The sequence below is a fragment of the Mirounga leonina genome, unplaced genomic scaffold, assembly GCF_011800145.1.
Source record: "Mirounga leonina isolate KUSES-001 unplaced genomic scaffold, KU_Mleo_1.0 Mir_165, whole genome shotgun sequence".
NCBI lineage: Eukaryota > Metazoa > Chordata > Mammalia > Carnivora > Phocidae > Mirounga > Mirounga leonina.
The window spans coordinates 82,538,529-82,558,358 of record NW_023270415.1 but is presented as its reverse complement, the minus strand read 5'-3'; the positions used below and the strand labels follow the sequence as shown (position 1 = coordinate 82,558,358).

The window sequence follows — 19,830 nt, the reverse complement described above, 5'->3', positions numbered from 1 at the left end:
CCGGCGGCCCGCTCTCCCGCCGCGTGGTTAGCGTGTGGGCGGCGCCCGGGAGGGAGGTTGGAGGGCAGTCGGGACCTCACAGTGGTCTCCCGGCAGGCGACCGTCGCCCGCTGAGCAGCCGAGGAGGCCCGGAGAGGTTGAGTGACTTTCCAGAGCGACTCGCTCCGGGCGTGGGGTCGCAGGGCTCCCCTCTTGGCCTGGTGAAGGCCCCCTTCCATGACTGGAGACTCCTTGCAGTGGGCTCTCTTGTAGGGCAAGGGCCCCTTTCTAGAATGAGGCGCTTCCTCGTCAGGTGAGGGCCCCCTTTTCAGGAAACGGGTGGACCGTTTGGGAGAACGTGGTGGTTCACAGAAAACGGGGGTCTGGACGACAGAAAGCAAATGCCCGACTTCCGCCAGTGCGGCCCCTCCGGGGACGCTGGGACTTTGTGCGCTGCTGGGTTTTCGGAGAGCTCGGAGTGGCCGTACCTGGATGTGAGTGTGGGGGAGACAGGGACATCCTGGTGGCTGGGAGAACTTGGGCGGGGCATGGGACCTCCGTGGGGGGGGGAGACGGCCGAGGCGCGGGAATCCGTCGGGATGGCGGGCCCCTCCCAAGCTGGTGGAGGAGGGGACGCCAGCCCAGGAAATCGAGCAAAACTGGGGTTGGGAGGGGGGAGGAGAAGGGGGTGAGCAAAGGGAGACTGGGTGAGTGACCCTGGGGTGAGGGAGCACGCTGACCCTGCTCAGAACCCTGTGGGGAGGGGCGGATGGGGTTGGAGCTGAGAACGGGAACGGGAGCCCTGGGGGGTGTGGCCTGGAGGAAAAGAGCAGGTCTCCCGGGGCAGGGTTAGGGTTGGCGGGCATAAGCCGCTGAGTGAGGGCTTCCTGGGGTTACACGGAGGAGTGGGAGGGGCCTTGAGGACAGGGTGCCTGGAGGTGGGATCGCTGCCTGAATGAGAACTGCCCACCGGCAGGTCAAGGTAGAGCTTGACCAGGGCTGTGGGTGTGCAGGTGAGGCCAGTAGGGGAGAGGAAGTGGGGGGAGGGGAGTAAGGCAGAGGTCCCAGTGGACAGAGGCTTGCACTCAGGACTTTGGGGTAGGGTGTTTGCTAGCACCAGTGTGGTCAGGTAGGCCTTGGAGGGGTGGCGGCAAGAATGGCATCGTGGGAAGGTAAGAAGAGGTAAGAAGGGGGGGCCATGTGGCCACATGCTGAAGCTACAGAGGAGCAGAGCGGACTGGTGAGGCCCCAAGAGAGGCAGCAGATGGGTTGGCAGGGATGGGAGATCAAGCACAGCCCAGGCAGGGCCGGGGGCTGAGGGGCACCTGGGCCTCCTTGGGGCAGGATGAGGGGTTTTGAGGTCAGCCTGGGATAGGCGCAGAGGACCAGAAAGGCAGAGAGAGAGTGGAATGGAGGTGGGGACAGTACTTGGACACTCAGACTGGGGGGTCCCGAAGAAGGTCCCATGGGTCTCTGCGATGGGATATGGGGGGGGAGAGGCCCTCTACTCTCCCTTTCCTGGAGCTGGATGCAGCCGGAAGGTGACTAACCAGGCCCACTGCAGGACGAGTGTTCAGAGCCTTGCCATTGGTAGATGGTCAGTAATGTGTGAAACAAAGGCAGAAGAAAAATTACTAAATTTCCTTACTACCTACAGCCCATTGACAAGTGTTTAAAACAGGCAGAGTGATATTCCTCTAGGAGCTCAGCTGCCTCAATGTTAATACCTTGCTAAAGGCAAAAGGCAATCTTAGCCCAACCCCCGGGATCTTGTCAGTCTACTTTAACCTATAAAAATGTCTTTGGAGGGGTGCCTGGGTTCCTCAGTCAAGTGTCTGCCTTTGGCTCAGGTCATGATTTTGGGGTCCTGGAATCAAGCCCCATGTCCTTCACCCTGCTCAGCAGGGAGCCTGCTTCTCCCTCTCCCTCTGCTACTCCCCCTGCTTGTGCTCTCTCTCTCTGGTTGTCTCTCTTAAATAAATAAGTAAAATCTTAAAAAAAATGCCTTTGGAAACTTCCTTTATCTCTACCCCCCAAGATACATGTTGGCAATCACCCCCCCATAAGCATATGACCCACCGATATACATCTGAAGGGTCTCATGACTGAGGTTTTATTAGACAGTAATAAATGACCTTTTCCCAACAATAGCTACTACCCTTTCCCAACCTGCTACTTACCCTGCTTGAGCTCTCTCTACAAGCAGGACCCCCCTCAAGGTACTGGAAACCTTGCTTCCAAAATTCCTTAGAGACTTAGGCTATCTCTAACCCCCTCCCAACTTGACAGTATATAAGGGGCCACTCCTTCTGCCTCCAGTGCAGCTCTTTCTGCCCATCGGTCCTGTCCCTGTGCTTTGATAAAACCACCTTTTTGCACCAAAGATGTCTCAAGAATTCTTTCTTGGCCTTCGGCTTCGAACCCTATCTTTCCTACATCAGTCAGTGCCACAGTCTGCGGTGAAATGGTCCGCAATGCCAGCCCGAGTTCCAAGGGATGTCTCGCAGGTGGGACCAGGGAACCCTCAAGAAGTGCTGCTCCAGGGGGCTTGTGTGCTTGGGCTCCTCCTGAAGGCCTACCTGGATATGGCAGGCATGGACTTAAGGGAGGGCAGCCAGTGCTGGGGCTCTTGGAGGTGCCCTGCCTCATGCTCAGTGCATCTGTCCTTGCAGAGATGGGGTTCCTGGCTGGTGTGTCCCCCCCCTTCAAAGTCCAGAGACCTCTGACTTGGCTCCATCTCACTAGCCTGAATGTCAACCTCCATGTGAGAGGCCAGCAAGCTTGGCACACAGCAGGGACTCCATAAATCTGGGTCACCTGATGTTGGGGGCCTCTCTAGGGACAGCCACACTGGGCATGGGGTTCTCAGGCCTCCAAGAGGGGCCCACCTGCCTCTACCATCAGATGGGACCCTCCCCACAAGGTACCTTTGCTCCTGCTGGTGAGCCCACCACCCTTTTCTAACCATCGAAGGTCACCTCTTCCCAGCGATTCAAACTTTATTCTCAGAAATTCTTTATTTCCAGGGCACCTGGGTGGCTCAGTCGGTTAAATGTTCAACTCTTGATTTCAGCTCAAGTCATGATCTCAGGGTCATGAGATCAAGCCCTGTATCTGGCTCTGCACTCAGCATGGAGTCTGCTTGAGATTCTCTCTCCTTCTCCTTCTGCCCCTCCCACTCATGCTCTCTCTTGAAAGAAAGAGAAAGAAAGAAAAAGAAAGAAAAAGAAATTCTTTCTTTCCTTTTAAAGTTGTTTTTTAAAAAAGAGGGGTCAGTGCCTGGCTGGCTCAGTGGGTAGAGCATGCGACTCTGAATCGCAGGGTCATGAGTTCAAGCCCCATATTGGGCATTGAGCCTATTTAAAAAGAAAATGTTTCTTGTTACATACACAGAAGAATAATTTGGTATAAACGTGTGCCCATGAACCTCTCCTGTCTTGTTCCACTTGACTCCCCACGCCCAGCATCAGTTGCCCTTAACAGAACACTATTCATCATCTTTTATATGGGAACAATAATACTATCTTTCATAGGGTTATTGTGAGTTAAATCAGTGAATATACACAAAGGACATAAAGTGCGCCTACAAAAATCATCAGGGCTAAGGAAGTCAGAGTGGCTACACTTGGGCACCAACAAGGAAAGGTCATCTGAGTGCGACCAGAAGAGAGCCCCACAAGGCTTTGAGGTCTCTGGGCAAAATCAGCTTGCTGAAATGGGTACTAGTTTTATAGGGTAGTGTGTGAAAATTCATGGTGCAGTATGCTGAACGTATTTGTAATTCCTTTCTATGTATCTACTTTTTTAAATGATGTTTTTTTAAAAAATGTGCATGAAAACCGGTAAAAATTCCTGGGATATCCAAAAGCTGTGGGACGGGTGGTATTCAGGCCTGTATCTCTAAGCAGAAAAGAGCCCAGCTAATACCTGGGGTAAAGTTGGAGTAAAAGTTAATTCTTATATATATACAAAGCAAAACAAAAAATGAAGTAAAATATACATGTCGAGACAAACCTAACAAAATTTAAGTGAGAAAAGATAAATCACTTCTTCATGCATGCTTTTAGTAGCTGAATATATATGCTGGAAGGTTATATATGTATGTAAACAGGCATAGCTTGTTTTATTGTGCTTTGCAGATACTGTGTTTTTTATAAATTAAAGGTTTGTGGCAACCCTGAGTTGAGCAAGTCTATTGGTGCCCTATTTCCAATAGCATTCGCTCATTTGTGTCTCTGTCACATTTTGATAATTCTTTTTTTAAAAAGATTTTTAAAAATTTATTTGAGAGAGAGCACAAGAGCAGGGGGAGGGGCAGAGGGAGAGGGAGAAGCAGACTCCCCGCTGAGCAGGGAGCCCGATGCAGGACTCAGTCCCAGGACCCTGAGATCATGACCTGAGCCGGAGACAGACGCTTAACTGACTGAGCCACCCAGGTGCCCCTAAATTTTGATAATTCTTAAAAAAAAATTTTTTTAAGATTTTACTTATTTATCTATTTATTTATTTGACAGAGAGAGGCAGCTAGAGAGGGAACACAAGCAGGAGGAGTGGGAGAGGGAGAGAGAAGCAGGCTCCCCACTGAGCAGGGAGCCCAATTCGGGGCCGGGGTGGGGGAGCCTCGACCCCACGACCCCGGGATCATGACCTGAGCCTAAGACAGATGCTTAATGACTGAGCCACCCAGGTGTCCCAATTCTTAAAATATTTTAAACTTTTTCATTATTATTGTATTTGTTATGGTGATCTGTGACCAGTAATTGAACTCGCTGAAAGCTCAGATAATGATTTGCAATTTTTAGCAATAAGATATTTTTTAAAGATTTTATTTATTTATTTGTCAGAGAGAAAGAGCTCAAGCAGGGTAAGTAGCAGGTAGAGGGAGGGGATCATGACCCACGTGGAAGGCAGACACTCAACTAAGCCACCCTGGTGTCCCAGCAATAAAACATTTTAAAATTAAAGTGTGTATGTTGCTTTTTTTAGATATAACGCTACTGCACACTTTTTTTTTTTTAGATTTTATTTATTTATTTGAGAGAGAGAGAATGAGAGACAGAGAGCATGAGAGGGGGGAGGGTCAGAGGGAGAAGCAGACGCCCTGCCGAGCAGGGAGCCCGACATGGGACTCGATCCCGGGACTCCAGGATCATGACCTGAGCCGAAGGCAGTCGCCCAACCAACTGAGCCACCCAGGCGTCCCAGCTACTGCACACTTAATAGACTACCACATAAACATAACTTCTTAAAAAAAAGATTACTTTTTGAGAAAGACAGAGTGCATGTCAGTGGGGGGGGGATAAAGGGAGAGAGAGTCTCAAGACCACTCCATGCAGAGGGGGCTCGATCCCACGGCCCTGGGCTCATGATCTGAGCCAAAGCCAAGAGTTGGATGCTCAACCAACTGCACCACCCAAGCTCCCCAAAGGATCTTTTTTTTTTTTTTTTAGATTTTATTTATTTATTTGACAGAGAGAGATAGCGAGAGAGGGAACACAAGCAGGGTGAGTGGGAGAGGGAGAAACAGGCTTCCCACAGGGCAGGGAGCCCGATGCGGGGCCCAATCCCAGGACCCCGGGATCATGACCTGAGCCGAAGGCAGACGCTTAACGACAGCCACACAGGTGCCCCCCCAAAGGATCTTTTTGTTTTGATAAAGAGAGAGCACTAGAAGGGACAGGGTGCAGAGGGAGATAGATAATTTTTAAAAATATTTTCTTTATTTTAGAGAAAGAGAGAGAGAGCAAGAGCAGGGTGAGGAGCAGAGGGAGAGGGAGATAATCTCCAGCAGACTGTGTTGAGTGCAGAGCCTGACGTGGGGCTCAAACCCAGGACCGTGAGATCATGACCTGAGCCAAAATCAAGAGTTGCACACTCAACCAACTGAGGCACCCATGTGCTCAGAGAGGGAGAGAATCTTAAGCAGCCCCATACGGGGCTGGATCTTGGGATCCTGAGATCATGACGTGAGCCAAAATCAAGAGTCGGAAGCTTAACCAACCAGGCCACCCAGGCACCCCTCTAAACATAACTTTTATATGCACTGGGCAACCAAAAAATTCATTTGTTTTATTGCCATGTTCACTTTATTGCAGTGGTCTGGAACCGAACTTGCAATATCTCCAAGGTATGCCTGTATGCTTATATTAACATATACAGAAGCACATATATATAATATACATATTAATTTTTCTAAGTATCCTGTAAAGTGTTTTCATTCTCTTTCAATTCCAAGTATGTTACAGAGCCCTTTATGATTTTCTTTTTCTCCCAGAGCTATTTAGTAGGTTGCTATTTAGTTTCCAATCATATTTGTTTAAACTATTTAACCACATTTAAATTTAATGTCCGATTTTCAGATGATGTAGTTTGTATGATGCCTCCTTCGCAGCCTCACAGATTTCCGCTGGGCCTCAGCACCCTGGTATCTTCACCCCAACACTGCCCAGGTGTGGGCTTGGTGGACACTCTGGGCCACGCTCTCACGGTGGCTGAAATAGCTCTGTCCTAAGGGTCTGCAGACCCAAGTGTCAGCTTTGGCTCCTCGTCTTGCCCCTTGCATCATCCGGGGCATGACCCCGCCCACCCAATTTGAGCAGGCCAGCCTGGGGCCGGGACCCTCCCAGCTTGGGATCCTGCGGTGTGAAGACTCGCTCCCAGTAGGTCGGGACCACCAGTGTGCTCAGCGCACCTGGGCTTCTTCCTGGAAGCGCTTGGTTGGGGATTAGGACCTGGAGGGCGACTGGGAGGTTGGCATTGTTCCCAGTCCTTCCCGATTCTCCATTCACTGGTTTATGCATCCTTTGCACAGATGCTCCCTGAGCGTAACCAGAGAGGGTGTGGGGCTGGTAGAGCTGAGTTCGGAGCTGCGGGGGCGCAGAGTGGGAGCGCTAAGACCGCGAGGCAAGGGAGAGGAGATGGTCTCTCAGGAGGGCCCGGCAAGGCCCGTTTTTCCCTAGGACCACCCCTCGGAGTGGGGGCGGGGAGCTGACTCCGCCCGTTTTCTTCCCCGGCTTGGCACCAGATCTCACTGTGGCTGTCAGGGACCCCAGGATTTGGGTCATCGACGAGTCGGGTGTTAGGTCCCTCCCCCCGGAAAAGTTCTGCGCATTCTCTGCCCCGCCCTTCCCGCCTCCCGGGGGCGCATCACCTCCGCTGTAGGTTCCCTGAGCCGCCCGCCCTGCCCTAACGGTGCCCTAGGCCTGGACCAAGTGCCCCCATCCACCCAGAGAACACCGGCCGTCTCCATTCGGCTTCTCTACCCTCCTCCCCAGCTGGCCGCTCTCCCGTGCCCTCTCTGCCCCGGGTCGGGGATTCTCCGCTGTCCCGTGCCTGGAACGTGCTCAGCGGGAGCCTTCTATAGAAAAGCCCGGGCACAGATGCGGTGCAGGGACCAGCGCCCCCGAGGTGATCCGAGGTAGGCGGGGCCCGGCCGGGGCGACCCCAGGCTTTCCACCTGCTTCGCCGGGATCCACTCCGCCCTTCGGCCCGCGTGTCCTTCACCTCCCGGGGCTGTGACACCCCGGACCCGCCCCTCCCTCCACTCTGGCCCCTCCCCTCCGCGGGCCCCGCCCACGCCCACTTCCGCCTGCGCTCCGGCCCCGCCCGTTCTCCGTGCCCTGGCCGCTAGGCTGGGAACCACCGAGACGTCTCGGCCGAGCCTCCGAGCCGCCCAGAACAGCCGGAAGTCTGTGAGACGGAGCGGGAGCGTGCGGCGAAGGCCCGTTTCCGGTTTTGTCGCGCGTTTCGAGCCTCGGGCGGTCGGCGGGAGGGTGAGTGGGCGCGTCGGGCGCGGGCTCGGGGCTGGGCGGCTTACGTGCTCCTCGGCCTCGGGCGGAGTGGCGGCTGGCCGGCCCCCGCGTCCTCCCGCCTCCGGCATTGCGGGCGCCGCGCTCGCCTGCCTCCCCGCGGGGGAGCGCGGGGAGCGTGAGCGGCTTGGGGAGGCCGTGGGCGCCCGGGGTGGGTGGTGGCCGAGCTGCAGCCGCCTCGGCCAGCGGGGCAGGAGGCGTTTGGCCGAGCCCTGCAGGCCCGGTTACATGGCACCGTACTGGCCGCGGCCTTCCCACCAGGTCTAGGCCTGCCCCAGGCGGGATCCTCCTTTCTGCATAGCCACAGCTTCTCGGGTCCTCTTTTCCCCTCATTTACTGCCGGTGAAAGACCTAAATTTAGAGACAGGGGCAGAAAGGGCTGTGCCTTGGGTAGGGTGGGCTGTCTGCCTTCTCTGAATTCTGGCTGTTGCTCGGGGCCTGCTTTTCTCTACTGGGGACCAGCGTCCCTGCTGCCCGGGTCAGCTTCACTATACCCAGAGCCTGGGGCTTCCGCCCACAAGCCACTTTCTGAGCCAGAAGCTCCCCCAGGAAGTCCACTTCTCGTTCAGACCTAGGGGAATACCTGGGGAGGGGGCCAAGTTTATATAGGCGGCGGGGGTTCCTGTATCCGCTGCGCTTCTTCCTGTGATCCATTGTTCTGGTCCCATCCCCCAGTCACACCACCACTTCCCCTTGCTGCCTGTGACCAGCTCCACTGACTCATTCCGCCCTATTCCTTCTTGCCTCAGTCCCTCTGCCCATGCCTTTCCCTGCTGCCTTTAGTGCCCTCCCCACCTCCATCCCCTTGGTCTCGTTAGCTCCTCTGGGACCCATCAAACCAAACCAGTTTCCTAGTTTAAATGCATTCAGAGTTTCTTCCCCTGGGCCATGGTCATGGTTGGAATGTTGTGTTTGCATGGTTGTTTAAAGACGGCTTCATGAAGGCAGAGTTCTTGTGCATTGTGCACGGCTGCGTCCCCATTGCTTAGTCTAGCACCTGGCAGAGGTGGCACCCCCCGTCTTATGTTTGTGGAGTGATTCACACACCTCACACACTCTGAAGGATGAACAGAGCTTCAGGGGGGCAGATGCTCAAGTGCTGTGGCCACTCTGGCTCCACCTTATGTCCCTGCCGAAGAACATCTGGGGTTAGACGTAAAGGATCGGAGAACACAGTACCCTCTCAGTAAGCCTGGAATTCAAGGATAGGGGTCCTCCAGCACCCTGACCTCTGACCCTTTCATAACTGCCAACAGGTCCCTCGGCCAGGACACATGGATGCCCACCCACCGAGCCTCATGGTAGGAGTCTAACTGCCTCCATTTCCTCACTTGTCCTGTGAGGACCCCTACCTTTTCCTCTGGGAACCTACCCTCCACTGGCCCCTTGTGGCCCTTGCCAGGCTCAGGCATGCCCACCCTCAAGGGAGTGAGCAAAACCCTGCCCAGATTGGGGCCTGCCGGAGGCCCTCATGGGGGGAGGTTTGTAGATCACCATGATCTGGCTCCCTCCTACTCCTCCATACTGCCCCTCCCCTCAATTTTTAGAGCCAAAGGGGCCTGATGACTGTCTCGCCCAGCCATGTGCCTGAGACACACCATGAGGTGGAGCCAGAATGAGGCTGGCACCCAGGGTTCCCTGGGGTGCTGGTGTATGTCTTTTCAGGAGGCTGTGACGTTTGGTGATGTGGCCGTACACTTCTCGAGGGAGGAGTGGCAGTGTCTGGACCCTGGCCAGAGGGCCCTCTACAAGGAGGTAATGCTGGAGAACCACAGCAGTGTGGCTGGACTAGGTGAGGCTGCATCTTGGGACCCCTCCCCCTGCATCATTGGTTAGCACCCACTTAGCCAGGCCCTTGTCAGAAGCTGGGGATATGGGGCCGTGGGTCTTTGTAGATCAGGGGCTGACCCTGGGAGGTGTTATGGTGAGTTCTGTGCATTGTAAATACCTTTTTCCATGCTTTTATGTTTGTTAGCTTTGTGGGGTCACATTTTAATGAAATTAAATCTTTTAGTTTTTGCCTTATGGGTTGTACTTTTGAAATTTTATTTAAAAGTTCTTTCCTACTCCAAGGTCGTAGAGACAGTCTATGTTCTCCTGTGGACTTTAGAGTTTATCTTTCTTGTTTAGATCTGGGCTCCACGTTTGTGTCTGGAGTTAAGTAGGAGAATCTTGTCTCATATGTATGATGGTGTGTTTCCGAGCTGGCCTTGTAGTGTGTCTTTTTTTTTTTTTTTTTAAAGATTTTATTTATTTGAGAGACAGAATGAGATCGAGAGAGAGAGCATGAGAAGGGGGAGGGTCGGAGGGAGAAGCAGACTCCCTGCTGAGCAGGGAGCCCGATGCGGGACTCGATCCCAGGACTCCAGGATCATGACCCGAGCCGAAGGCAGTCACTTAACCAACTGAGCCACCCAGGCGCCCTTGTAGTGTGTCTTAATGCCTGGTAGGACAGCCTCCCCTTTTTGTTCTTTTTTTTTTTTTTTTTTTTGGCCAAACTTTTTTTTTTTTTAATGTTCTTTTTCTTTTTAAAACTTCACTTACCTACTCATGGGTAATGGAGTAATTCTTTCATATAAATATATAAGTTTGAGTTTTTCAGTTCTTGGAACTGGAATTTTTATTGGGGGTGCTTTGAATTTGTAAAACTCACAAGAGAAGAGCTAACCTCTTTCTCATATTAACTGTTCCCATTGAAGACCGTGGAATGTGTCTCCATTTATTCCGTTTACCTTCTGTGGCTTTGTTAGAGTTCTGGGATTTGCTTCACAGAGTGGTCTGGTACCTTTTCTAAATGCTTTGTTTTTGCTTGTTTTGTGAATGTATCTTTTTCATGTTGCTATGTTTTTAGCTGATTGTTGTTGCTGTATGAAATGCTGTTGGTTTTGGGGGGTTGATCTTGTATTTGGCAACTTTGTTAAACTTCCAGCTAGTCTGGTGCTGTATTCTAGGAGGAGGCACCTGCAGCTGAGCCTGGGGTGGTTTCCTTGGTCCCCCAGGGTCCCAGCCTTTAGCCATGGCCAGAGCCACAGTGCTGTGTTAGACAGGACTGATGTGGGCAGGCCTGTTTTGTTCCTCATTTTACAGGGAATATTTCTAGGGGCACCTGGCTGGCTTAGTCGGTGGAGTGTGCAACTCTTGATCTCAGGGTTGTGAGTTTGAGCCCCACATTGGGTGTGGAGATTACTTTAAAAATTTTTAAGAAATAAAAATAAATAAATAAAAACCTTAAAAAAAAAAAAAGGGAATACATCTAATTAAAATCAGAAGAAAGTGGCTAAGGAGTTTTGTTTTTAATCATAAGTACATAGTGGGGGGGTGGCACCTGGCTGGGTCAGTTGGTGGAGCGTGCGACTCTTGATCTTGGGGTTGTGAGTTCAAGCCCCAGGTTGGGTGTAGAGATTACTTAAAAAATAAAATCTTTAAAAAAAAACGAAACAAGTACATTGAATTTCAAATTCTTTTTCTGCATCAATTGAGAATTTGTATGATTCTTTTTAAGTTCATTAGTCTAGTAAATTATACTGATGTTGTATTTTTGGAATAAACCCTACTTAGATTATATTTTACATATAAACTCTGATATCATTTTGGACTCAGGCAGTATTTCAGATTTTTCATCCCTGTTCATAGTGAATTGGACTTTATTGTTTCTTTTTGTGAATCGTTCTTCTATATTTTTGGCAAATGGCACTTGGCATATGAGTTTCATAAGATGAACTGGGCAGCTTTTACTATCTTTTTAATTTCTGGAAGAATTTAGGTAGGTGGAATTACAGGTTTTGGTAGAACTCACCTGTAAAACCATCTGGGCCTTGGGCCCTTGGTTTGTTTTTTTTAGTGAATAATAGTGTGTCAAGTTTGTGAATTTCCTTTTGTGCTAATTTTGTCATTTTTAGTGTTCCTATAAATTGATGTGTTCGTTTAGATTTTCAGGTGCTTTATGGTCTATTTCTTCACAATACTCTTTATTTTTAGTCTGTATCATGTGTGTAGTTGTTTCCCTTGTTTATTTTATTTTTTCACTGTGGTGACCTTGATTGATTTTGCCACAAGACTGTCATATTGGGCTTTTCAAAGAACCAGTGTTTGGTTTTGCTGATCTTTTTTGGGGGTGGGGTGTTGTTGCCTTTGTTCTCTATTCTTTGAATCCCACCCACCTTTATTATTTTCATCCTTTTTTATTTATTTGGGTTTGCTGTGTTGTTTTGCTCCCAACTTCTTGAATTTAATATTTACCTCATTTGTGTTTTACCTTTCTCATTTCTAGTAAATGTATTTAAAAATGTAAAATCTCATACCACGAGTTTGATAGTAAATATAGCTATCACTTAGTAATTATTTAGTTTTCAGGTAGCTGATAGTTTTGAGGTCATGTGATCACCTTCCTATCCAGTTGCATTTTGGTTGGGGGCACAGTGTGGATGGTGCCATGACTCCCTCCCTGGCTCCCCAAGGATGTTTCTCTGTGGACGTTCCATGTGTACTTGGAGAGAATACTTGTTTCCCGCTGAGCGTGGGCTCCTGTGTGCATGTGAAGCCTTTATCCTCCAGGGTCTCTCTGCCTGCCCTCCTCTGTCCCCACAGCCAGAAACCTGAGGGAAGCCCTTACCAGAGGGCTTGCCCAGCCCTTCGATGGGCTGGGAGCATGCCACAGCGTGGCACCCCAGTGTGGGGGCTGGTGGCCCTGGAAGGTGGGTGCCACTCCGCAGTCTGCTGAGGCCCCCAGGGCTTTGCACAAGGACATGAAATGGGGGAAGCCAGGTGAGGGTCGGACCTTAGCACCTTCTGAATTAAAATCTACTCATTTGTTGGTTTATTTTTGTTGTTTTTGTCTTGCTTCTTGGCCACTCTACCTCCTGGAACGTTCCAACCCTCTGAACTGGGGGACAGCCCATCTCTGCTGAGGGAAGTGCTGGCTGCTTTCTCCCTGGGCTAGAGCTGGCCTGCTCTTTGCCAACTCTTTGGTGTCAGATTCCAGGAGGATTCTGGCCCTGCTGTGGATGGGGATGGGCTGGGAGTCCAGGCATCTCACTGGCCAACCTCCGGAGCTGGGCCGATCTGGCCCGAGAGGGCCGCTGTGTCTAGACCCTCAGCCCCTGATGCTCCCTTTGGAGGCTCTGCTGTGCTTCAGTAGCTCCCTGCCTCTGTCCTCTTGGAAACCAAGGTGCTGGGCCCTGTGCTGTACCCTCAGCCACACTGACACAGTCCCCTTCTCTGCCATCCCCACAGCAGGGTTCCTGGTCTTCAAGCCTGAGCTTGATCAGCCCTTGCTCAGCCACACTGACACGGTCCCCTTCTCTGCCATCCCCACAGCAGGGTTCCTGGTCTTCAAGCCTGAGCTGATCTCCCGGCTGGAGCAAGGGCAGGAGCCATGGGTCATTGACCTGAAGGGAGTCGAGGGGAGAGAGGGGGCAAGAACCTGCCTTACAGGTGAGGCTCAGGCCTGAGAAGCTTCTGGGGACGGATGAGGAGGTGTTCAGAGAACCCATGCCCAGCAAGGGCTGAGGGGGTGGGAAGCTGGAGATGGACCCGGAACCGACCAAGCAGGCTTGGTGGGATGCCCGTGAGCACCGTGGGGCCACAAGTGGGCCCGCTGACAGAGCGTAGCCCAGTCACGGGGTCGCATTGGGAGAGACTGAACTACAGAAAGGCAGGGATGTTTTGCATGTTACAGCAAAAACAGTTTGTTTTTAAGGCACGTGTTATTCAGTTTCTAATTTTACTAATGCTCTCATCAAGCAGAGGTACAAAGGTGTGGATCCAAGGGAAGCACCAAGTTTGGCTCTTAGCAGCTTCTCGGGCAAATACCACTTCCCTCCCTCCCACCAACAGCTCCCTCCAGAACTTCTTGGGGCCCTCTCCGATCAGGCTGCAGGGCCGTGTTAGTATCCTGGGGCTGCTCTAACAAAGCACCACAAGCTTGAGGCTTGAAAGCACAGAGATTAATCGTCTCACAATTCTGGAAGCCAGACGTCCAAAATCAAGGCATCAGCAGGTTCCTGTCCTCTGTGAAGCCTAAGGGGGATGGCCCTTCCTACCTCCTCCAGCTTCTGGTGGCCCCAGGTGTTCTTTGGTTGTGTCTGTGCCACTCCAGTATCTGACTCCATCGTCACCTGGCTTCCCCATGTCTTCTTGAAAGGCTATCAGTCGTATAGGGTTATAGAGTAAGGCCTCTCCTTACTTCAGTGCAACCTCATCTTAACATGGTCTCAACAATCCTGTTTACAAAATAAGGTCATATTCTGAGGTCCTGGGGTTGGAGTTTCAGCACATCTTTTTGGGGGGCACAGTCAGCCCATAAAGGGGTATCTGCCACCTCACAGCGTTGGCTCCCACTGGGCTTTGTTGAAGAGATGCCATTGCCTCCAGCCTTGTCTGAGCCTCCCTGGCAGACATGTTGCCCAGTTTGGTCAGGGAAGCAGGGTCGCCTGCATCCCGACCACAGAAAGGAATCCTCCTGGCTAACTGCCGCGTCCCGTGGTCACTGTGCAGCAGAGCAGGGCCTGACGCTCATGCTGTGGTCCCTGGCTGGCCGGAAGCAAGTTGGAGAATCAGATTGTGACAGTTACTGTTTTTGTTTTTAAGATTTTATTTATTTATTTGACAGAGAGAGACACAGCGAGAGAGGGAACACAAGCAGGGGGAGTGGGAGAGGGAGAAGCAGGCTTCCCGCGGAGCAGGGAGCCCGATGCGGGGCACGATCCCAGGACCCTGGGACCATGACCTGAGCCGAAGGCAGACACTTAACGACTGAGCCACCCAGGTGCCCCACAATTCATACCTTTTTTTTTTTAAGATTTTATTTATTTGTCAGAGACAGAGAGAGTATAAGCAGGGGGAGTGGCAGGCAGAGGGAGAAGGAGGCTCCCCGCTGAGCCAGGAGCCCGATGCGGGGCTCGATCTCAGGACCCTGGGATCATGACCTGAGCCAAAGGCAGACGCTCAACGACTGAGCCACCCAGGTGCCCCCACATTGTGACAGTTAAGGGTTGTGCTCTTCCTGCCTGGAAGGGCCTGGAGTCCTTACAACAGGTTACTAAGTCTCTGTAAAGCATCGTCACACTCATCGTCGTGTGGAAGGCAGCAAAGGTATGGGTGGGAGTGTTGGGAGCCCTGACCCCAGCCCCCAGCATCCTTGGCTCTGCAATTGAAGGCCCTGCCTTCCTGTTGAGGCTCCTTCCTGATCCTTTCTGGGAAGGAGGTAAAGCTGTAGCCTAGCCCAGTTAAAACCCAGCCACTGTTAAATATTTCCAAGGTGGAGGGGAGATTTCAAAGAGGGTGCCATGGCAGAAAAGCTAGCTGGAGTTAGCAGAGTTGGGTAGTTCAGGGGGTTTATACGCAGCAAATGGTCTTTATGGTGATGAGGCAGCAGCAAAGAAAACATCCCCACGATGAGAGAGAGACCTGCTCGTGAGCCTGACAGCCCAGGGCAGGAGCACGGCCTGGCAGGTGAAAACGTGTGGAGCATGTTAGAAAAACGTATGTGCCCAGAGATGTTACTTGTGTCGGACTTGTGCAGCAGATAATTGAGGAGGGGCCCAGAGTGGCACGAGGGTGCAGAGCCTGCAGGGACACACGTCTGTTCTCTGAGGGAAAACCACTTCCAGAATGAGGCTGTTTTTTTAACATGCGCTTGTATCTCCCCAGAGGTTATCTAGAGCTGCAGAGAAGAGCTCTCAAGTTCCGGGTGAGGGTGAGAACTCTGGGCTGCAGTTAGGGGTCCCCAAGGATGTGCTGTGGGCCCCCAGAGAGGGAGCGTGTACGAGCTGAGCCTGAGGGGAAGCCCCTGAGGCTGGCACCAGGGCCTGGTGTGTAGGGAGGGTTCTTAGACTTGGTTGTAGGGAACCAGATGGAGGCCGACTCCAGCAGGGTCGGGTGGGCTTGTGGCTGCTTAGCCACGTGGGGTTGTCTTTTTCTCCCCTTGCGAGCAGGAGGTCCCCACCCCACGACTACAGACATCACCATGTTCTTCCCTGGTGTCCGTAGAGGCCTCTGCTTTCCAGCAGGAGGCAGCGGAGAGCAGCACTTTCTGTTTGCTCCTCTCCAGAGCAGAAGGAGGCCTGGGCAGAGGGCTGAATGAGCCAGCACCACATGGCCAGTCCTGCCCTGTGGAAGGCTGTGTGATTGTGCATCGAGGACCAGGCAGGACATACCCTGTGTCATAAGGGCACAGAGAGGTCGAAAGGACAAGTGTTGGGGGAACAGACCTGGGTCCATTTCTGATTCTCATTAGCTATGTGACTGGGGAGCCAGAGATTGCTCATCTGTGGGGTGGTGATTCCACTGTTGACCTCTTTGGATTGTCCTGAAGACTCACTGAGGAGTGGCTGGGAACTAAGTATTCCTTACCCACAGAAGATGCTCCGTGTGTGATGGCCTTTGCCTCACCCGGGACCAACCGAGAGCTGCAGATCCCTGGAGCTGGAGAGGGCGCTGATGTTAGGAACCACCAGGAACCCTGTAACTGGGGCCCTGGAGGATTTCGCTGTGGGGTAGTGATGGGCTGCTTATAACTGGTTATCACACTGATTATGAAGTTGGTTGTGATGCTAGTTATGACCCTGGGCGTGATTGCGGACACCAAGGAGGTGTCTGACTTTAGCAAGGGTACTCTCAGACTACAGAGTAGGAGAGAGACTGACACTTATATGGAGAGTCCAGAAGGAAGGCGGATGTCAGGAAGGCCTCGTGGGGGGCAGGCAGGGGTAGATGGAGCCTCTGGAACCCCAAGGGAACAAGAAGGCAGTATGGTGTGGCCTCCTGGAAGCTGAGGGGCCCACAAGCAATGGATGTGCATGGTTAGGTGTGCATCAGAGGCGGCTGGGCAGCAGCTGGAGGAAGCAGAGTTAAGGCCTGGGGTCCTGCTCAGAGCCCTGCCCCCTCAGGCTCACCCCTGGTGTGCCCCTCAGCAGCAGTCCAGCCTTATCTTCCTTAGATCCTGCCTGGCCCCCCACTCATAGTTTTCAGTCCATCTTACCCTCACTCCACCTCCTCTGGATCCAGGAGCCTCTGGCCACACTTGGCCAGGCTCTCAGGCTCACTGCTTCTTTATGGATTTTCACTCATCCCAGTTCCCCACAGGATGGACCTCTCCTCATGTACCCGCACCCAGGGGTACACAATCGTTGAATGTATGCATAAAGTAAAAAGTATTAATGAAACCAAATTTTGAAAACTGTCAGAGGCATGACTTCTGGTAGTAGTTTCTTTTCTCTCTTTTGTTTTTTTTTTTTGAAGATTTCATTTACTTGACAGAGACAGCAGGAGAGGGAACACAAGCAGGGGGAGCGGGAGAGGGAGAAGCAGGCTTCCCGGTGAGCAGGGAGCCCGACGTAGGGCTTGATCCCAGGACCCTGGGATCATGACCTGAGCCGAAGGCAGACGCTTAACGACTGAGCCACCCAGGCGCCCCTGGTAGTGTTTTTCTGTGTGGGTGTATCCTTGCTTGATGCAGCCCGTCCTGGCAGGGAGCTCAGTTCCCAGGGATGATGTGCAGCCCCCATCCCCACCCCTGGTCTTTGTCCTTCTCTAAGCACAGGGGATAAGGGCGTTTTATTTCCTGTTTCTTTCAGATTCTGCAGTTGGGATTGCAGGTGAGCAGGCCTGTGAGGACATGGATGTTCTAAAGTCAGAACCCTGTGTGGCCATGGTCAGAAGCCCCCCACAGGGTTTTCCTCAGAGTTCTAGCTTTAGAGACACCTCTGAGTCTGAGGTCTGGTCAGAGAGTAAGCCAGGCTCCCTCCTCCAGAGAAACCACTTGAACACAGGGACTGTGGCTCCCAGGAAGACCTTCTCCAAGGAGGGTGCCCAGAGATGTGGCGAGCTGGAGAGCAGTGGCGGCCTGGGTTGTCAGCCTGGCAGAAGTCAGGGAGGGGCCGCCGAAGGGACATCCCAGAGATGTGACCTGTGTGGCACAAGCTTCAGATCTACTTCAGACATTGCTCTGCATCGAGACATGAATACACAGAAGAAACCTAACAGCTGTCTGGAGTGCAAAAAAAAATTACCTGACTGTTCACAGGGGAAACATGGAAGTAAGTGCCACGGAGAGAAGCCGTATGAATGTGAGGAGTGTGGGAAAGTCTTCAGGTTGTGCTCCCAGCTTAATCAGCATCAGAGAATCCACACTGGAGAAAAGCCATTCAGATGCATCGAGTGTGGAAAAGCCTTTCGTCTGAGCTCAAAGCTTATTCAGCATCAAAGAATTCATACTGGAGAAAAGCCCTACAGGTGTGAGGAGTGTGGAAAGGCCTTTGGTCAGAGCTCCAGCCTCATCCACCACCAGAGGGTCCACACGGGGGAGAGGCCCTATGGCTGTCGGGAGTGCGGGAAGGCCTTCAGCCAGCAGTCCCAGCTGGTCAGACACCAGAGGACCCACACCGGAGAGAGGCCCTACCAGTGCCAGGAGTGTGGGAAGGCCTTCAGCCAGAGCTCAACCCTGGCTCAGCACCAGCGGATGCACGCTGGGGACAAACCTCAACTTCCAAGGAACCCAGATGGTCCCAGCCTTGTTGCACATCAGAGAATCCACCCTACAGAGAAACCATTTAAGTGTGACGAGTGTGGAAAGGCCTTCAGGTGGGTGTCTCGCCTCAGTCAGCACCAGCTGACCCACACTGGAGAGAAACCTTATAAATGCAACAAGTGTGCAAAAGCCTTTGGTTGTAGTTCACGGCTTATTCGCCACCAGAGAACTCACACTGGAGAAAAACCATTTAAGTGCGAGGAATGTGGGAAAGGCTTTGTCCAGGGCTCACACCTAATTCAGCACCAGAGAATTCACACTGGAGAGAAGCCCTACGAGTGTAGTGACTGTGGAAAAGCCTTCAGCCAGAGCTCAAGCCTCATTTACCATCAGAGAATCCATAAGGGAGAGAAGCCCTACGAGTGCCTCGAATGTGGAAAAGCTTTCAGTATGAGCACACAGCTCACGATACATCAAAGGGTCCACACTGGGGAGAGACCCTACAAGTGTACTGAGTGCGGGAAAGCCTTCAGTCAAAACTCAACCCTTTTCCAGCACCAGATAATCCATGCAGGAGTGAAGCCCTACGGATGTAGCGAGTGTGGGAAAGCCTTCAGTCGGAGCTCCTATCTTATCGAGCATCAGAGGATCCACACCCGGGCCCAGTGGTATCATGAGTACGGGAATACCTTGGAAGCTTCTACCCACGTGAGCCGTAAAAAAGTCAATACTGTAAAGAAACTGCATAAATGTAATGAATGTGAGAAAATATTCAGGTGGCGCTCACATCTCATTATACATCAGAGAATTCACACCGGAGAGAAACCTTACAAATGTAATGAATGCGGCAAAGCTTTCAATCGGAGCTCAAGGCTTACTCAGCATCAGAAAATTCACATGGGATAGACCACTTACCTTTATAAATGTGTATAAATGTGAATAAACCTACAGCCTTAACTTTACGTATTTTATATGGGATCATTTATACTAACAAGAATTTAGAACGTGGGGATAGATTCCAAATTACCCTCTTAAGAAAGAAAATGTCTAAATTCATATAAAGTGGATGTTCCTTTGCTGGGACGTGTGACCGTAGCCCACTCAGCAAAGCCTGTGTCCCTCGAGTCAGGGTGCACATGTGTAGAGTTTCGAGCTCACAGAGGGAAGACCCTCGGTCCTATGGATGAGGAAGATCATGGGAAAAGGCCTGTGAGCTTTGCCAGACAGGTAGCTTAGAAGTTACCCAAAGTGTCTTCCCTGAGCACTGGTCCTTCAGGTTGGCTTCAGCAGTCAGGATGTGGTAGCTCGTGCTAGTGGAAGCCCAGAGGAAGGTGCCTAGAACCCCTTTCTCCCACCCCACCAGAGCAACCCGGGGTTACAGCCGGAGGGCTCAGTGCCGGCCTGTTCAGAGAGGAGCTTGGATCAGCGCAGGACTCCAGGAATTGCACCCGGGCCCAGGGACCTGCTCTGTGACTCTGGGATGCCACTGTCCTTGAAATCCAGAGTCTCTCTCCTTATCAGCATTGTTACAGGGTGATCATAAGAATTGAACTGTAAGAGAGCCTCCCCCCTCCC

General features: G+C 52.1%; 1 protein-coding gene and 1 non-coding gene across 9 annotated transcripts; both read left to right on the top strand.

Annotated features, from left to right (window-relative positions):
- The first annotated feature begins 9 nt into the window (after nt 1-9).
- On the top strand, nt 10-19,217 carry ZNF7 (zinc finger protein 7). 8 transcript variants are annotated; one of them, XM_035012227.1, is made up of 5 exons: nt 10-292; nt 9,044-9,088; nt 9,420-9,579; nt 13,104-13,220; nt 17,363-19,217. In XM_035012227.1, the coding sequence occupies exons 2-5, from the start codon at nt 9,062-9,064 to the stop codon at nt 19,159-19,161; spliced, it is 2,103 nt and encodes a 700-aa protein (XP_034868118.1). In that variant the 5' UTR covers nt 10-292; nt 9,044-9,061; the 3' UTR covers nt 19,162-19,217. The 8 variants fall into 8 exon arrangements, 7 of the variants coding, with proteins under 7 accessions (XP_034868118.1, XP_034868120.1, XP_034868115.1 ...); XM_035012229.1 differs by lacking the exon at nt 10-292 and adding an exon at nt 7,064-7,396 and having other exon boundaries at nt 9,453-9,579; XM_035012224.1 differs by lacking the exon at nt 10-292 and adding an exon at nt 7,064-7,396.
- Nucleotides 3,257-3,329, top strand: TRNAQ-CUG. Its single transcript has one exon. It is a non-coding gene; the product is annotated as a tRNA-Gln (tRNA).
- Nucleotides 19,218-19,830: the final 613 nt, after the last annotated feature.